A 19,660-nucleotide genomic window follows, 5' to 3' on the forward strand; every position below is an offset into this window, starting at 1 on the left:
TGCTGGCCATTTTTTACCAGATTCGGTATGGAACAGAACCGCATACAATTCAGAATTTTTTAATCTGACTAGTTTTAGCAATGGCTTTAGAGTGTTTGTTTATGTTGCACAGCCCTGTCACCACCCCGTTTGGGCCACGTCTCACACGGGCCAGCAGCTGGCAGGCACACTCAGCAAGGCGCAAACCAGATCCTGTTACAGAGGCTGGCTTTGGTGACGGCCGAGCTGCCCGTGTGCCCCTGGCTGGGCTGTCTCCTGTGCGGCACGAGCAGAGTCCTTTCGCCCGGCCAAGACGAATTTGGCAAGGCGTTCTCAGGGCCCTCTGAAATGGTCCAATAAACACAAAATTTATCAAGAAAGGCCAGTTAGTACCATCTCCCGTCTTCATTTTAAAACCTTATCTGCCAGTAATTTTCTTAACCGATTTCAAAAGTAACCAGAAGAGATTATCTTTGGAAACATCAATCTTTTCCTGTGCGCAGTAAATAAAATTGCAGGAACGCAGTTAGTCTTTTGATGCCTTTTTAAACACACTGCCTCCACTGAAAAGGCGCTCCTGCCCCTCACGCCAAGCCCTACCCCCAGCCCCTCATCTGCCCGTTGGCCGGATTCTGTGCAGCCTACAAAGTTGTAAATACACTTTAGAAATTGAAACAGCAATGCCGAGGTGGAATGAGGGCTCTGTGTGCAAGATACTGTTTTTTGAGTGTTTTCATTGTGTCCGTTTGGATTTTCTAACTTTTCTCCCCCTCTGAACTGCTGTGGATTGTTTACCAGTCAGAGGAGTAAATAATCATCCACTAATCCTTCCACTGATACTCGGTTCTGATTCTGTCACTTACAGCAAGAGGAACTAGAGCCCCCTTGAGTTTAAAATCCCCCAAAAGTATGAAATCTGTGAGGAGGCAGCGGCCCCCCAGTGAGGGCAGAAGGAGCCTGCACACACCGGTGCACAGAACTAAAAATCTGTATGAAAACCAAGTAGCAGAACTTCTAAAAATCAAGTCATTGACGTGAAAAGAGAGCACACCAAGGAGTATATAAACAAATCTTTATTTAAGGCTTTTTAGACAGAACATAGTATTTAGTTTCCTCAGCAAAGGAAAAACTGGAAACCAAGAGGCAGACACAATACACGTGAAAATTCTTGTCATAAATGGAGCTATATACTCTGTGCAACTCGAGGGGGTACTTGTATTTTAACGGTTACCTGCTGTGGCAACACATGCACTGGTTATCTAGACGGTACGCAGCGTGACAAGTTCTTGAAAGCGTGCTCATCTAGGAGTAGCGGCAAGATCGCCTAGTTATTTAAGTTCACTATAAACCCGTCTGCTTAATAGTCATTCCAGTGACGCGTAGTCAGACGACAAAGCAAGACTGCTTTTGGACAAGCTGTTTGGTATTTTACGGCTTATGTAATAGTCATGTTGGCGGCCGTTAATTTAGCTCAGTAACAAGAACAAAGTCGGGCCGTTAAGTTAAAGCAACGTCTACTCAAAAGGGGAGACAACACCTTTCTAAGTATCACTCACCAACAAATTTTACATGTAGCATATATAGATATACACACACAAACACATACACACACACGTATAGAAGCGTTCACCTGAAGCTTTCAGTGCATCTGTGCTAAATAAAAAAAAAAGCACACATCAGTTAAAAGCAACCCTTTTTTCCATGTTCGGTAAGTGCAACTCATTCGTTGTTAAAGGACTCCTTAAGCTACATTTCAGAGGATTTCTTCGTTTTTTTGCTTTAGATTGCTTGCGCAACCTTTAACTGACCAGTAACTCCAGAAAATAAGGCTTTGACTCAGGAATGGACGAGCCGGAGAAGTTCAGTCAGCGGGGCAGGTAATCCCCGCGGAGCAGAGAGACGCGCCTGCCAGCCGGGAGGGCTGATGCTCTAGGGAAGCGCTGGCCCCGCTCCCCGAGGCTGGAGGTCCAATAACGCACGGAGAGCACAAGCACGCCACGTAACGTCCTCTGTTAAGTACACAGGTGACCCTACAGATGCTCAAAGCCTGCACCCGCCTGCCGGCACCGTGAATAATCGAGAGTGGCCAACAGAGCTGAGAACCGGTACGAACGCGACGCCCGTACACGTGTTCCAAGCTCTTCCCTGCCCCGGGAAGCACCACATCAGCAAATGTTCCTTTTTAGGCCAAGTGTTGCACAACACAATGTCGTTTCTTCCTGAGATAACTGGCACCCTACCGTATGTGCGGCAGGTTAACTGGCTGAATAAATTAACTGCTTTAAAATTATAAACTCTCCTTGTAAAGTTGCGCCCTGACACAACAGCATCTTTAGATTAAGACGGGAAAGAAAAGTTCTTCACCCCTATACTAATCCTATTTTTTCAATTTATTCAGTTTCATTATGCTTCTAAATATTTTCTAATCTTGCTTTTGCAAGAACACAATTTTCTGAAACAACTACTCCTGTCAACGCTTTCTGTAAGAATAAGGAATTGTTTTTCCCTCACATTAGCCTTCAAGGGGAAAGATCTGCCCGAAGTCTGGCATGTGGCTTCATACCCGCACAGACAGACATTCCTGAGACAGCGACATTTAAGCAAATTCACAGCAATCAGAACTCGGCGATAAAACCGTACCACGCCACAACACTTTTCATCAGTTAAAATTGTGTAGCCCTTTTACCCCTTCCAAACCAGCCTGCTAACCGAAGCGGCAGCCGCAGCCTCCGGTGCCACGCGTTTCTTCCCGTGTCCTCGCCGGTAACACTAACAACCAACATTCAAGGGGCGCTGCTCAGCAAAAAAGCGTCCTCTTTGCAGCGTGGATGTTCAGCACAATCGGCAATCCAGCTACTTCTGTTTCAACTGTGCAAGTTTTTTGAAGGACAAAAGCAGCAGACTTTGTAACTAATAAATCTTAAGACGCGATATTAAAGGTTCTCAAATATTTTAATGTTCAATGCTTCCAGCCTTCTTGAGCAAATGTCAGGCACTGAAACAAAGCAGTTTTGCCACCTGCCTCGAGTACTTCACTTTGCATTTCGCCTCCTCGGGTCAAGGGTTGCATTTCAATACTAATAAATAGCTACACAGCGAAAAAGTCTAATTTAATCAGAAAGTGGGTTTATTGTACTTTATAAAAAAGAAGAAATGCGGGTTCTTGTAGCGTTTGTACTTAGCTGTTGCCTACCTGAAGCGCACGAAGGAACAGACTAAAACAATTACTGGAAATCGCGTACTGCCACATTTTGTCAGCATCTGGCCATCCCTTCGGCTTTCTTGGCCACGTGTTCAAAGGCAAAAGCAATTACCATCCGTTGCAAATTAACCTCGAAACCTCTCATCACCTCACCGCACCTTCCAGACCATCACCTCCAATGTCACCAGCACAACGAGGCCGTCAGTTAGCGTCTTGGCTGTCCTCGGAGATGCAAAAGCATTCCAAAGGAAAACAAGCACCATCAAAACATTCTCACTCTGCTAACGCTCCACCAGCCTCCATCTCTATTTAAGAAATGTTGTTCAGGTTCAACGCAGTCGTCGTTTTCAGGGAAGGAAAAAAGAGAACAAAGCCATAAGTCTTCCTGCACCCCTCTTAATCTGAATATCATCCGAGTATTCCATTTTATTTTAATGCTACAATTTCTTAAATAAGTTTCCTGTGACTGTGATTTACTAAGTATACGTATTTATGTACCTACCCATGTACCAATAGACTAATTCAATAAATTAAAGCTCAAAACACTAACTGTAAGCACAAGAATATTTACAAACTGCAATAAATTAAAGATTAAAATCTGTATGATATTAAATAAGAATCTCAAAGACCTCATCAACTACAGACAATTGTCAATTTCTTCCGTGCCGCTACCCAAGGGCAGAAACTGTTTACAGGAGAGAAAGAGCAGAGCGACAAACACCGGGCTGGTCACCACTCACCCGGCAGGTACCGAGCGCAGGTCGGGGCGACGGCACAGGGGCAGACCCAAGGGTTTCAGCCTTTCGGACTGAACGCCCGTCCCGGCTGGGGCTGGGGTCACAACGTCACGTACGCAGCCCCCAAACCCCGCAGGCAGGCGCGCTTGCCTGCCAGCGTCTGCTACAGGAGCTGGAACAGGCACCCACGCTCACCGCTCCCCTATTGATAAGGCATGCCTTGGGGGAAAAAAAAAAGAAAACATCACCACAAACAAAAAGCCCTACAGTTTCACTAGAAGTTGCTATCAGAAAATAGAACTCAAAACAAAGATTCACTCTGGCACAGTAGCTTGGCCACAGATGCAGAAATCAAAATTACCCATTTCCTCAGCACTGTACGGAGTGGAGGGTATTTCCAGGGCTATTCTCCACAACAGGAGATGTGCTAGGGAAATACAATTTTAGATCATGAAAGGGGAAATTCATCATGCTGTATGCTCTCACTTTATCTTTTGCCAAAGCATAAAGCATTAGTAGGAGATGAAATTGGTTTTGAAGAAAAATCCCAAAGCCGAGCGGTTGTGAACGGCAAGGATCATCACTCTGACCATACGTGCCTTTTTTTCTTTTTTTTTTTTTTGAGCTGAAGTTTTTTTGGTGTTTTTTTTGTTTTGTTTTGTTTTTGTGTTTTTTTTTTTTAAATACAGAGATCACTTAAGGGAAGTGAAAAGAGAATGCCAGGAGTGGGACAGTACAGTACACTTTGTCCCAGTAGGAACTAGGTAAGAACAGCTGCTCTCCCAGGACTGCAGTTACACAGCCATCACAGTGACCGCAGAGAAGGTATCGCACTGAAAAAGCATAAGACGTAGGAGACGATGTAATGGACGAAGCTTTTTAAGTACAGCCCCAAGGTTATCAATGCTTCTCCTGCATATACACGTCCGCAATTCTCTCTCAGCTGTCGATGCCAGACCGCGGTATGACCGCTATTGGGTTCTGACCTGCGGGTGCAATGGAAGAGCCTCTGCAACCTTCACTGCACTGAAGTCCATCAAATCAAAAATGAATGATGTGTGAATTAAGGCAGGTAGCCATCTATTAGAAGCACCCCTGCTTGAAAAATTTAAGCATCTGCCCACAGGACTTCTCTGTCTCGGGCTGAAGGATTATCAAACCCCATGAAACCCATGAAAGGTTACTGCTGACCAAAGAACTTCTAGAACCTCCAGCTACCCGCTGTGGCTTTACAAATTGCAAGGGGCAAGAAACTCGCCTGTAAGAATTTGAAGAAACATATACAGCTGGGGGTTACATTTTGTTCAGTTAAAATTAATCACAGTAAAACTTCAGAGACACCGGTATCTTTTAGTAGCATTTTTCAAAAATGAGCTCAAGCGTACAAACAAATCGTGACTGATCCCGGTAATTCAGTCTTTACCTAGGAAGGCAGTTCCTTGCAGGCAAGTAACAACCAAAGGTTTACCGAGTCTCTCCTGTACAGCTTTATGTCCTTTTCCTAGGCGCTTCCTTGTATTCCAAGGCATTTGCAGCCCCAGTTTACAGACACTTTACACTAGAGTAACTACTTCAGCTCCGACATGAAGGCAATTATAGCGGTAAAAGTCTCTGTGCCAGCGCACAGGCATCAACAGTTTTGCACTGGTGGTGGTAAGCAAGCTGTTTGACCTCAGCCTGCAGGACGGCAACACAGCACAATTCCTGCATTTAGGCTAGGTCTCCGTTCTTGGCACTCCCCTGACGCTGAAACTACGTATTTGCCATTCTCTGTCGGGCAGATGATCAGCAGCTATCTGTAAAATTAAAAGGCGCTGAAACCATACAATTCCTCTTGTAATCTAGTTTCCCAAAGGAATAAATACAACACACTGGTACAGAAACTCTCCATCTGAAAAACAGCTCAGATGAGTCATCTAACTACACCCTGAAGATACATGTGAGAGTATTTTTGTAAGCTAAGGTATTTTTATACTACTCTGAACGCACCACGGAACTGAGTCAGTAGACTCCTTAATAAGGAACCTGGTAAGTGTCACAAAGTTTCTGACTAGTACAGTGAGGAGACGAGAGTTAAAAGCAGTCGAGGACAGGTCCAATGCGACCAATTTTCAGTTGGCCAAACACCTTGCAACACATTTTCAGAATTCTTGTGATACAGATGAAAAACAGCGTTAAGTTGGAAAGACTACTGAATTTAAAGAATGTCTATGTGAACTAGAACTACACAACTTACTTGTTTCTGCAGATGGAGGTGGACTTTTTTTTCCTCACTATTTTTATTCAAGCGAATGTAGTGATGAAGCTGCATGCTATACTGCTGAAGCCAAAAACAAGTGCAGAAAAAGGAGTAAGGTTGTCCCCTATTATTACCCTACCTGACATTACACAGCACCTCCTTCATTTGTCTTGCCTGTTCCAAGTCTTTTCTCACGCTGCTAAAATAATAATAAGGATAGTACAGACCTCCAAACCCACAAAGCATTTTAAAAGCCCGTTTCTCAGGACGTTTAAGAGATAACTGTAAGACTGAACTTGGACCAATGACTTCTCAGGACACACACAGCCCTGAAGTTTACAATGCACACTGTGAAAGACACGCAATACCCTTTTCTATTTCCAAAACCTTAAGTGTTTTTCTATCGTAAGATCTCCCCCGTAATTTGGTTACTTGGAGGAATTTAAGTTTTGGGAATGAGAGAGACAAAATTCTATTTTATTGACTTATTCAGAGGGTTCCAATTGAGCCTGGTGTCTTCACCAGGCAACAGATACAAGATTCTCCAGATTCCAGTATCTTGAGAGGAGAAACTCACATAAACGAACTCTTCAACATGTCTCTCCTCTCATAATCATTGAATTTGGGTTTTTAAAGTGTGCATTGAATCCAGTAAAACAAATGTCACTAACTTGTATGGAACATAAAGCACTCAGAAAGGCAGGTAGTTTACAGGAATTGGTCATTTTTGTTGAGAGGGATTTAAAGTCTTCAAGCTGACTTACAAATATTAGGCTAACCCCCTAACAACTCCAGCACATTTATTTCAGCAATTACTTTTCATACCAAATGTGAAAAGACCCAAAATATTATTTTCCAATACGCATACAAAAATAGTTTCTTACTCTCTCAACCAGTTTATGAAGCTCCTTTTGCTGCTCGCCAGCCAACGTCCATCTAACCGAAGTAAGTTAGTACAATCATTTGTATGGGCTGTCTGCACACCGGACAGGGTTTGTTCCTCTTCTTAAGCTTCCTTGCGCACGTAAAACATGACATGAGGTGTCCCGTTTTGCCATGTACTATGCAGCCATTTTTAGGTCTGCTCTGACATATGACACAGGGCTCTATGCTGGTAACAGGCAGACTGGATTCCATGCTTTCCTCTTTGTCTGGCATTTCTCTCTTCTCGGGTTCCTTATAGTCCTCCTGACTGCTACAAAACATGCTGCTCGACGTCGATGGCTGAGAATAATCTTCACTTTCCTGAGACTCGGAAATTTGTACTGCTTTATCCTCATTCTCCTCTACAGCTGGTTCTTTATCTTCTGTAATTTTCACTTTCTTGCAATCAGGAACATCAAAACCTTCTTCAGACTCCAGGGGGAAGGAACTTTCTAATTTGCTCTTTACCAATTTATCGCTCTTTTCATCTGGAAGCCAGTCCTCACGAAGGGCCCAGCATCTGTGGCAATGTCGTGGCAGCGGAGGATTCATTTCGCTACATTCGGGACACTTCCAATAATCCTTCAGTGAATTAAAGGTTGGAACAGCTTAAGCTACTTGGAATGCTTACAACCCAAGTATTCAGAGATTATAAACAATTTATTACTGCCAAAGTATCAGTTATCTTGAGCTATCAACTTGTATACAAGTTAAAAATTCCATTCAGTGTTTGGTCCCATTTTATGATTCTGAATTAAAATAGTCTGATTTTTAAAAGACTCTGACTTTCCCTCTTCTTGCAGTAGATTTGTGAAATAAAAATAGAGGTAGAACAATAAAGACTTATTTATTTCTTTGGCAGAATTGAAGAAACCAGACCACAAAAGTCTTCAGAGAACCTCATGAAAAACTTCGTTCTGATAAAATGGTCATCATTCCCGGTATTTTCAACAATGGACTTCCGAAATGGAAACTATTCAAGATTAAAGGGACATTTAACCTGTGGGATGCTAAGCTGTTGGTGTGCAAAACGGCCGGGTGAGGGCACTCTGACACAGTAGTATTAGAAAACAGAAAACATCGGCCATTTGGGGGGGCGGGGGGGGGAAGGCTGCATCACTGTCTGAGGTTACTCAATATGCTACACTGAAAATATGCCACTATCTCATTAAAAACATGCTTCATTTCTAAGGAGAAAGACCCTTCTTCGAAATAATCTATGCCGTAGGGGGAATGAGAACAGAAAACAAACCAAAACTTATTTAGAAGGTTCGAAGCACTTTTTGGTTTGAGTCCTAAATAACATCAGTGACATCAAAAGCTTCAGAGACCAATTTTAATTCCTAAAAGTAACATTCAGACATGTTTTTCCATACATAAGCAGTGCTATGTTTTTAGATGGTGGCTAGCCCTATGTTTTACACACAGTAAAGTCCCTCAGTCCTACAGACCATCAAGGGACTGGAACATTTCAGACAGCTTTGGACAACAGCTTTGTTCAAGCTTCGACTGTGAAAAGCAAGTATAAATAAAAAGATGCACTGCTTTTTAGTTCTAGTGTGTGCTTTTTTCATCTATGTCTACATACTTTGCCTCAAACCCCCAAATTTCTTCCCACACTTCAAGAATGGTCTCACAGAATTTAGAAAGAGCCTCCAAATGTATTAATTTTACACTACTGTTCTGAAAACAGGTTTGCCTTCACATCCGTATGCTACAGATTCCTTCATTCAGGTTGGACAATAAAACCAGGTATTACGATTTATAGGAAGTCATGTATATTTAAAAAAAATCTAAGTTTTTTGGTTTGGGTTTTGTTTTTTTTTTCCATTTTGTGCAAAAAGTCAGATATTTAGGCTCCAAATAATTTCCTTCCATTAAGTCAGTGAAACCGTAAGTTAGTATTTTTTTTTAATGGATTAGGAAGTTTACTGATTTTTTCTTTTTTTTTAAATAGCAAGGTTCCTTAATAGTCACATGTTCAGTAGTTAAAATATTGCCTTGGAATCTTCAAGCATACAAAAAAAAGTCGATTTAATCTAAAAAAAAAAAAGTAACTGGTAACAATAGAATTCACCTATACTCCTTGATCTACTCTGTCAATTCACCCAACTTATGATGCTTTGCCAGTCAAGTTTTTACTCACAGCTAGAGAAATCTCTGGATCTTCATCAAATGAATCAGCATCACTATCTTCATCCTGGTAAATAGTCAGCTGATATACCTGGTTTAAATAAATAATAAAAAAAAGTACTGATGTAACTGTTTTTTGGCATCCAAGTAAAAATCTGGTAGATTTTTAATCTGATAGATTTTCTGATAGACTTTTAATGAAATGTAATAAATAGTGCACATAAGTTAATTTATGTTAGCAAATAACTCCACAAAATCTGATGACTGGTTTAGGGGAAAAGAATTCTGTTCACACTTGTAACACACAGTTTGAAGAAAAATGTAGACTAGACAGGTAGAAGGTACCACTTTCTAGAATAGAGGTGATCCTTCCCCTCTGCTCAGCACTGGTGAGGCCACACCTGGAGCACTGTGTCCAGTCCTGCGCTCCCCAGTACAAGAGATATGGAGCTACTGGAGAGAGTCCAGCAAAGGGCCATTAAGATGATTAAGGGATTGGAGGAGCTCTCACATGAGGAAAGGCTGAGAGAGCTGGGACCGTTCAGCCTGCGGAAGAGAAGGCTCAGGGGGGATCTTATCAATGTATATAAATACCTGAAGGGAGGGTGTAAAGCAGACGGAGCCAGGCTCTTTTCAGTGGTGCCCAGTGACAGGACCAGAAGCAACTGGCACAAATTAAAACACAGGAGGTTCTGTCTGAACATCAGGAGACACTTTTTTTACTTGTGAGGGTGACCAAGCACTGGCACAGTGCTCAGTTCTGAGCAGCTGTGGAGCCTCCATCCTTGGAGATATTCAGAAGTTGCCTGGACATGGCCCTGGGCAATCAGCTCTGCTCGAGCCAGGGGGGTTGGATAAGATGACCTCCAGAGGCCCCTTCCAACCCCAATCATTCTGCAATTCTCAACACTGCTGCTGGGGGCACAGACACACCTCAAGCCTTTCTTCCTCCAAATCACTGTCTTGTCTCAGGGTGCAGCTCCACAGCACTGTAAGCCGGTGTACATCAGTACAGTCAGTTCCATTCAGCCCTTCAAGTACCACAATCATGTATGTCTCTGGCAAATTCTGCCTCTGGTACTTAACTAATCCTGCCATGAGCTGATTCACCTCTTTGAAGTAACAGAAAACTAACCCAGAAAAAAAAATAATTTCCCACTTCAGTCCTGACATTCCAGATATCTAGATCTCTTGAAATGATGGTAATGACAATTTTACTGTCTTCTTGCCTCCTAATGAAAATGTCTAAAATTGTTTCAGCATCTCTATGAAATTTATATTCATGGAGGCAAATGATTCAGAAATATCCCTTTGAGAGTTACTAGGAAAGTTTTCATTATTGAAAGTGTTGTCAAAGCTCAACACATACTTCTATAATTAAACATGCAGGAATAGACTCAAGTACACATGCTGCCATCGACTCCAACAGCTAGTGACTGAAGTCAAACAGACTCTTCCAGACTGTCAAGAGACTGTTTCAGAGCCTATGGAAAGCCTTAGCACCATCCTGGTTACTGCCTGGTGGGTGTATAATGGCGACCCAACTGCACAGGCATGTAATTTGATTTAATGAACGACTGGGTGCAGTTTGTGACATAGCACACACGGTCCTGAAATAAACCTGAAGAGTTACTTCTTCTTGTTGGAATCTCAACATGAAGTATTCCTGTAAGTTTCCTTCCCCCTCTCACCCCTCCAAGTCAAAAAAATCCCAAACAAAACAAATATGTACCTCATCATCTTCATCTGTGAGCTCCTGTCCTTCTTCATTATGGCTATAATCTTCTGAATAAATAGACTCGACTTCAAACTCTACACTGAACTGGTCTGAAACGGAACTGTGGTCAAACCAATCAGAGTTTTCGCTTAATGAACTGGCATCAAGATCCTGAAAAAAAAGAGAAAGAAAGTACACATTCAGCCTCACTAGTCCATATCCATAACCATTACTGTTAAGATAGCTCGTAAGATAAAACCGAACTACTCAGTTTAATTAGCTATGGAAGAAATGACACCACCTGCTGTTAGATAGAACATCTTCTATGAGACAAACGAATCATAGGTAGGTCAAAATAAAGCCAGATGTGAAAGCCTTTGGTCAGCTCTGTAATAGAGGCTGCAGTCAACCTACAGCCGGCTTGAAGACTGCTACTACTATTTCATAAAGGCTCTTCTAAGAAGTGAAAGAACAGATGCAAGAAGATGCTGTCTTTTGGCGGCATGTCATTAAATTCTCTACTCTCATCAACTCTGTTAACCTTCATTTGAGACAGTGGCTAAACAATTATAAAATAGCAAGAGTGAAGATACAGTATTAGTTCTGTCAATTCAGAATACAGTATGTGACTAGGAATACTGTTAGTTTAGCTCTTCATGACTTAACCTAACCACAGATAATTTGCCTCAAGTGTTTCCTGAAAACAACAACAAAAAAAAAAACAGTAAAGGCTTGGAAAAATTAATACAGCACATCATCAGGGCACTACTATGTACAGTTACCAAAGCTGTACCGGAAGTACCAGATGCCCAGAAGCACCAACTATTCTGAATTATGGAACACCTGTGACTGCTTTTCTTCTCTTAGCATTCTAAGAAACACTTATTTTAAAACACAAAATATATCTCACATTTTTTCAACACTGCGCCAAGCAGCAAGAGTCTTTTTTTTTAAAGAATATTCAGAGTTAGTATTTTTAACGATTTCACTTCGGCTTTGTCAGCAGATCTATGAAAGACCCCACTCCACCCACACACCAGCTTTTCTTTCAGCCTCCTTTCTCTCCTCAGACACCACTGAAGGCACTGCTGCTTTTAATTAAGAACATGGCGTTTTAAGATGCATATTTGTACTTGTGGTATCTGCAAAATTTGTACCACAAAAATATGTATTTTGACTTACAGGAATGGAGAGAGAATCTGTTGAATCACTGCTATTGCTTCTTTCACGGCACAGACCACTGACTACACACCATGAGAGGCTTTCATCAAATGTCAACGAAATGCTGTCCGACTTGTGTCGTTTTCTTCTGTCACTGTGCAGATCATCTGAAGCGTTTTCTTCTGGGCACATTCAAGAATTTTAATTACTCCAAAAACATCCATGCAATGTGCAGTTTTGAACATTCTTAACAGAAGCTTAAAATATAATTTACTTATATAGGAATTTAAGAAAAATAAAGTCATTCAGTATTATTTTATGGGGAAAAAAGTAAAGGCACCAAAAACTTATTTAAAAAAAAGACACAGTAACATTGAGAAACATGAGAAGTGTGAAACATTCCTGACACCAGTATTTCAGGGTTTGGCTTTCCCCACTTGTCCCATCAGTACAGCTTGTAAATGGCAGTCTCCACATGCAGGAAATAAAATAGTTGCGAATTTGGAAGCATTCTTACTCCACTTCACACACGACACATTAAACCCCTTCTAATTTTAAGGAATACAGTTAGGATCTTAATTGTCCTAGCTCCCTCTACAGTCAGTAGACAGAAAGGCACTTTCAGAGGGCTTCTGAGCCCATCCCAGAATTTGCAGGGAGACACAGCAACTAGCTCCCATGTCACATGCATACAAAGGACCTCATGCTAGGCAAGATAAGTTCAGGTTCAAGTTTCAGATACCTCAACAAATGTATCAGTTAACATTTGCGCTATATATAATTGTATTTACTCAACAGGTTTTTTATAACAAACCATTATGACTTTCACCACACACTAGCAAGAAAATCTTCAAGGCTACTATGTAAAAATTGAACTCTGAAAGCATTGCTTTAAGCTGTGCTTATTAAATATGCTTGGTTTGAAGGCAAAAAGACAATGCTTTTTAGATATATCACGTTTTGAAACAATGACCTACAGCAGCATAAGGAGTAGGGGGACAGCATTTGAGGGGTAGGTAAGTCAAAATTCAGCTCCACTGACTTTTAGAGTGTTTGGTAAGAAACAATTTTATTTAAAAAGGCATTGCAAAGTCAGTATGTAAGTGCAGCGGAGTGAAAACTCCCCAAGAGGCCTGACAACTTGGTTCAACAGACCTCAGCAAGAGCCTGCTGCCTCCCTACAGGTGCCTTTTGCACCCACCCTCTATTGCCCAGCTTCTCCCTTGCCTTGCAAAACACACCCTGACAATCCACGAGTCTTCAAGTCTTGAATCTTTCATTGTAAAAGAAAAGAGAACAAAACACTTGTACATACTTTGAGACTTCTCTTACTTTCCCTTGGTGCTTCTTGGCTCAGCCCCTCTCTTTTCTTTTTTCGCCCTGAGAGCCCCACCAAATTTGGTGCCCCCAGGCCCAAGGGTTGCTCCTGTCCATCGTTGTCCTCATTTAGTTGTCATGGCTCCATGCTGTACTGATACTGTATCACCACAAGGTTTCTATACACTATATAAGCGGCTCCAAAGGAGCCGCTACCATCCCAATTTAACAAGAATAGTGGTTTAAAAGGAAGATTTCCTATAAATTAGAAAAAAAGTGTATATAAAAACACTATATTAAAAGAACTTTTAAGGTTGTAACAAACTAATAAATGGATGCAAAGACAAGAGTTAATAATCAAACCTACAATAAGTAAGCACAACACAGGACCTTATGTGCTCTGGGTCATGCCTAAATATTACAGGTTGTGATGTTTAACCGAGACTTTCCATCCTTTCACCAGTTTTTGTTACAACATTAAAATGTTCTTTTAATTTAGTGCAAACCGCTCAGCAACGCAGCACAGTTTCTGGACTGACTAACATAACAGTGGCCTATGATGAACACAAAAAAGACACTAGGCAGAAGCCGAGGAACTGAAAAATGTTCCCGAGCAACTGAAGAAAAGAAAGTTCTGTGCAGCGACAGAAGGTTATCACTGCCCAGGTAATTACAACCATCAAGTCATGAGGTAACAGAAGTAAGTGATGGAACAAACCAATGTAAGAAATTCCACAGAATAGTATTTAAGTAGAACTGTAGAGAACACTTCCATTGAGAAATTTAAAGTTACTCAGGTTTATGCTGACCAGCTTGTTATTTGCTGATTACTGGAGGAAACATTCCACATTTTGAAAATGTATTTGCCAGTGATTACTGAATAACCACAGTAAAGAGAAAGAGGAGACAAATACGATGCTTAAGTCACCAAACTTTAAAAAAAAGTGCTTAAGGAATGGTCAGGTACCTAAATATATCCAAAATCATCCCATGTTACTACCAGACCTTTGATGTCTTTGCCACCAACTGAAATCCAATGAAAATTGCTTTTGGAGAGCAAACAAAATGTAAAATTTTGTGGCTGTCTACAGAGGGAACTGAAATGAATTTGACTACATCAGCCTATTACAAACAAAAGTGTTCTCATCATGAAGACAACACAACTGATTAAGTCCTGCTGATGTGAACAAGTTTAACAGATCTGTGGAACAAGTCATTCCATCATCTTGCTAACAGTTCTAGAGATCTGAACTGTAACATGATACTGGGGCAATGCAAGGAATTGCGTATTTCTTCCAGACTGAACATTTTGTTTTAGATAAGCGGAGAAACATGCATAGTATTTCGCAGCACGTTTCAAACTCAGTAAGGCAACAGAACGTACTTTTTTTCCCTAAGTGGCCATGCTACTGAAAGCTCTGCATCATAAATCTGCACATACCAGATTCACTGTGCGTTCTCCTCCTAGAAGATGTAGTTGGTCGGGAAGTCACATTTGATGAAGTCTGCTTCTCTTCTAACTCTTGCATAGATTCCTGGTTAACAGAAATACTGAGTAAGCCTGAGCACAAATATGAGGTAAAAGGCTAGAATCAACTAACTGCATCTAAACCTTGACATCATCACGCAAAACTAAATAGAATTTACTTACATCTCAGAACATGTATTTAAAGAAAAAAAAAAAAGAAATCACCTTTAGAACATGTTCTTCTTCAAGCTGAAATCTGGCATCATCCTCAGGTGTGTCAGCAAGCATAGAGTCTGAAACCAAACCAAACCACACCACCATAATACAGCACAGCAGAAAAATTCAATTTCAGGCTCAAAAACATTAGAGTAAAAGCAAGAGAGAAGTTAACTGCACACTGCATTTACAAAGTAAATTCTAAACAGAACTTACAATCCAGACGTTTTGCAACAACGGAAAAAACCCGTTCCTTTGCTTTTCAGATGTGTGCAGCACTTTCCCTGTAACGTTACTGAAGTGGGAAAGCGGGGAGGAAGAAGAAATCTCGACTGCAAAGCAGCTCAGAATATTATAAATGCCTTCAAATGAAGGCTGTGCATTAGCTGGGATTCTGCAGATATGAAAGAATACAGGCAGAAAATATTTTACACTTCTTCCTCTCCAAAGTATATTTTACTAGCTATCATCTTACGGAAGCACTGAATTAAAAAGATATTAAATAGAAGAAAAATTAAGTTCATTAAATAGAAGAAAAATTAACTGTTGTTAGTTAGATATGCTTACTACCAGACTGATCCTGAATTAATAAATTATCTTTCCAGAAAGAATTTGAGAGATAATTTAAGTTTGCAAGCGTAACAATAAGGGTTAATAAAGAGAGCATGTTTCCCATCCTCAGCAGCTGAACACTTGCCTTCAGGAAGAATCAGAAACAAAGGGTGTCCTAATATGGATTTAGAAGCCAATTTACAAAATGGCTTCCATTGTTTAACTTCTGGTTCACTCCTTGCATTAGCCAAAAATTACAGCTATATTGAGCATTTTTATACTGCAGGAAAGATGACTGTATGTAACGATTCTCCATTTATGGAGTGGCTAGCCACAAAGTTACCACAAAGCTACTTTTTTTTAAGTATACAGACCTTTTAAAAGATGACTCAGTATAGCTGAGGGCGACCAGTTCTAAATGTACTCCACATTCAGTTTTGAAAATTAAAACAGAACACTAACAGAAAGAATAAAAAGCATTTGCCCTGACTTCACTGCTGGCACAAGTTCAAGAAGCTAATTTTTGATATTAAACTTTTTACGTTGTTGAGGGCTTTATCTGTAAGAAATACAAACAAACAACTAATTTTTCAATTTAGTCCTCTTTGTGTTCAGCTCTGATTGTGCTTGTTCTGGTTCTAGTCAGACAAAACTACCCAAATGCTGTTCAGATTTTTATTCTTTTTTCTCACCCAGAAGAAACAGCGTTTGCTTTGATTCACTATTTGTGATGGCTCTGGACAGTAGTGTGCAAAGCCAAATAGCTAATTATGGAGAGATCGATGTTATCTGATTGCTACATGCAAGATGCATTAAAGTTATATTTTCCCTGCTACTATTTCCCAAAACAGAAGGTCCTCCCAAACTAGCTTACCTTGTTGATTGATTGCTATCAGATTTCTGGAAATCATTGAATATAGTCTCCTTAAATGGGGATAAAGAAAAGAGATGTTGCAAGTTAGCTACATGTAATTATAAAAGAGAGCTTACCATCTTTGAAGATGCAAAGAGTTAAAAAAGGCCATACGCATTATGTTCTCCGTTATTTCACAACCAGACTCTCAGAAAAAAATCCGATTTTACCTGTGTTCTTTTACTGAAAAGCTTGTTACTCCAAATAAATCCCCCAGGAGATCATTTGCACAGTGTACAATATGTTGCTGTTTTTCATCATATAATTGTTTAGACATAATATATTGTCCAAGATAGAATATTACCTGTAAAATAAATGACATACACAGACATTAAATACCCAGGTTCTGTTGTTAAGTTTAAGTGTAAGAGAAAACACATTAAATTCATTGAGATTTGCTCTTCTGACTTTGATTGCCTAAAACTCCCTCTGAGCTGCAGATTTTGATCTATCATTCCCCAAGTACTCTGCTATTCTACTGACCACCAGATACTTTTGTTCAGATTTTGAGAAACTTGCTAAACTCCACCTAACAAGTCAGCAGGAGAATAAAAACAATACCTTGTCCCAATATCTTCTAGATAAGCTGTGAACTACACTGCTCCTCATTCACCCGAAACAAAAGAACAATCTATCTGTATTCACTGTAATCTACCTTTAGTGATTAGAAGTTCTCACCTCCTTCATAGTAAAAGTGTCCTTTTCTGCACCAGCTAACTTCAACAACTTCAGCAATAGTGGCTTTGGTTTAACCTGTGTGGGGAAGAAGAAAAACGGTATGCACCAATTATTCACCAAACAAAACACTATTTACACAGGTTGGCTTCCTCCTTCCGTATTAACCTAATACACAAAACACACAACTACATTAAAACCTATCCACATCCAAGTTCTCTACTTTGCAAAGCTAAACTTAAAAGAAAATAACACAAACCAAATCATACTGAACTTCTCGTACATTGTACACCTTAGCTCAAACCCCAGTCTTTCATTGGTACATACAGATTCCTCGACTTGAGCTACAGGATTCATTTGGTCGTTCCAAGTACGGGGCAGGGTCCTGGGGAATTCAGCTTCACTCCTTCAGTCATTACAGTGGCTCCCAAAGGGGAGGGAGGGAGGGAGGCAAACGGACCTTTGTGACTAACTGTCAAGTCTAGAGTGCAAGTCACAAAGCAAAACACTACTGGTCGGCCTCTTTCCTAGTCTCTTCCTGTGACAGTTTCTGGGGCTGCGGTTTTGCATTTGCCAGCTGGGCTGCTTTACCTCTGAAGACTTTTCTTAGCTGGCAGAAGCACACCCTGTCCTTTCCATCATATTTCAATCACTCCTATCTCTGCAATGGCCTCCCGCCCACCCACTGTGCCAGCAGAGTTGCATCTGCGCAAGCCAGTCTATGACAATTTTTGAGGCAGAGGAGGGAAAAGATAGATAAATAAATAAATAAATCACTTCCCCCCCCTCTTTTTTTTTTTCCCCTTCTGGCCAGCCCAGTGTCCTGATCGCATTCACTGCACTGTTCCACAAACAGCTCTGCCAGTACCAGTGCAGGAGACGAGAACAAGCTGCAGAGGCTGCCACAACTGCCAAGAAAATGCCTGCAGAGCCACTGACGGTTCCCAGTGCAGTATATTCTAGTACTGCCACTTTAACAACAGCATAATTATTCTAAGAACAGGCTAATATTTAGCTATCCTAATATATACCCTCAAATAAGAAAAGATATTATAGAAAAGAAACATTTTATAGGAAAGTGTGAATAAAATATCATGAGACAAGGAATAAATGCTTAAGGGAAGGGACGGGAAATTCCCTACATACCACTTCAAATATCTGCTAAAACCAACGTTAAATTTCAGTGCATTAGCAAGAGATTAGTTGCAAGAATCACACATAATGAAAACAATAAACAAGCTTGTGGACAACGTTAGATGTCTGTTCACCCCTTCCTAAGTGCTGAATTATTTAGAGCATGCGGCATATATTACAGTTTCACAAAGGAAGCAAACAGTAACTTATTAAACTACTAATGACAGCTGAGCATAGGAAGGCAAAGCACACTTTCAGATCTCTGAATCCACTAGACCCATGGGTTCAGATCCTTTTACTCCCCAGCCCTCTCTCCCCGACTCCTTCAAGTATGAAGTTCTTCTGCCACGCAGATCTGACTGCAGATGGTAGCATCACATTATGACGACTTAAAAAAAAAAAAAGAAGAAACAAACGAAAAAAAAATCAACTTCGAACAGTCTGCTGTTCGGTTACTTCGCTTTTTTGAAGTTCTGCTATCAGTCCAGACTTTTAAGATTTACCCTTCCACAAAAAGTAATCCAGTTTAACCGTCATTGTACATATGCCGTTTTTAACCCACATCTCAGGTATAACACATAGGCTTCCATCCTCAGGAAAACTTACATAGAAAGCCAGGACAGCAGGACTGTCACTGTACCATGGGAAGCCTGGATATGCAAAGCCATAAACAGAAACGAAAACTCTTATTACAACTTGCTTATGGATTCCAATAGAGGCGAAAATGAAAATGCCAAATTCAAAAACCTTCAGTTGTAATGACAAGATTATTTCACAAACAGTGTTTTGCACAACGGAGATCTTCCGCAACTCTTCAGTTACAAACTGTTAACAATTTCCACCACAAAATACTTACCATGATCAAATCGGACCATAAGATCCTTTTTATTAAAAGAAAGCAACTTGACCATCAAAGGTCTCCAGGAAACAGTCTAGACCTAAACCATCGCCCTCAACTCTCAACCACGAATGAGAAAGATTTGCTTCACAATTACAGGATCAAAGAGGGACCACCCTCACCGGATTTCCCGGCTTTTCTCTAACCATCGCTCGCTGAGCAAAGTGGCCCTTCTGAATTAGCAGATAAAAACTGCAAAAAGCATGAAAAACTCGCGCATCCAAGAGAGCTACTGACCAGCAGCTCTTGCTCCGAAGTGGTGACAGAAGAGGCATCCGTAAGGGACGACATCTTGGTATTGCACATTTGCCTGCAATTAAAGGGAGAGCAACCTCAAAACGTGGAACGCAGCTGCAGAACCCGGGCTCCCGCCCGCGCAGGGACACCCCGGGGCA

At 40.9% G+C, this 19,660-nt stretch overlaps 1 protein-coding gene across 2 annotated transcripts; it reads right to left on the minus strand.

The window, feature by feature from the left end:
- Nucleotides 1–1,034: 1,034 nt before the first annotated feature.
- On the minus strand, nt 1,035–19,574 carry MDM2 (MDM2 proto-oncogene, E3 ubiquitin protein ligase). Of its 2 annotated transcripts, none has more exons than XM_009327561.1 (10): nt 19,503–19,574; nt 17,237–17,311; nt 16,729–16,862; nt 16,520–16,569; nt 15,103–15,170; nt 14,851–14,944; nt 12,114–12,274; nt 10,947–11,102; nt 9,228–9,305; nt 1,035–7,663 (listed from the first exon to the last, which is right to left on the minus strand). In XM_009327561.1, the coding sequence occupies exons 1-10, from the start codon at nt 19,569–19,571 to the stop codon at nt 7,094–7,096; spliced, it is 1,455 nt and encodes a 484-aa protein (XP_009325836.1). In that variant the 5' UTR covers nt 19,572–19,574; the 3' UTR covers nt 1,035–7,093. The 2 variants fall into 2 exon arrangements, with proteins under 2 accessions (XP_009325836.1, XP_009325837.1); XM_009327562.1 differs by having other exon boundaries at nt 12,114–12,271; nt 19,503–19,571.
- Between the last annotated feature and the right edge of the window lie 86 nt (nt 19,575–19,660).

Source organism: Pygoscelis adeliae, unplaced genomic scaffold (assembly GCF_000699105.1).
Source record: "Pygoscelis adeliae isolate BGI_AS28 unplaced genomic scaffold, ASM69910v1 Scaffold113, whole genome shotgun sequence".
Classification (NCBI taxonomy): Eukaryota; Metazoa; Chordata; class Aves; order Sphenisciformes; family Spheniscidae; genus Pygoscelis; species Pygoscelis adeliae.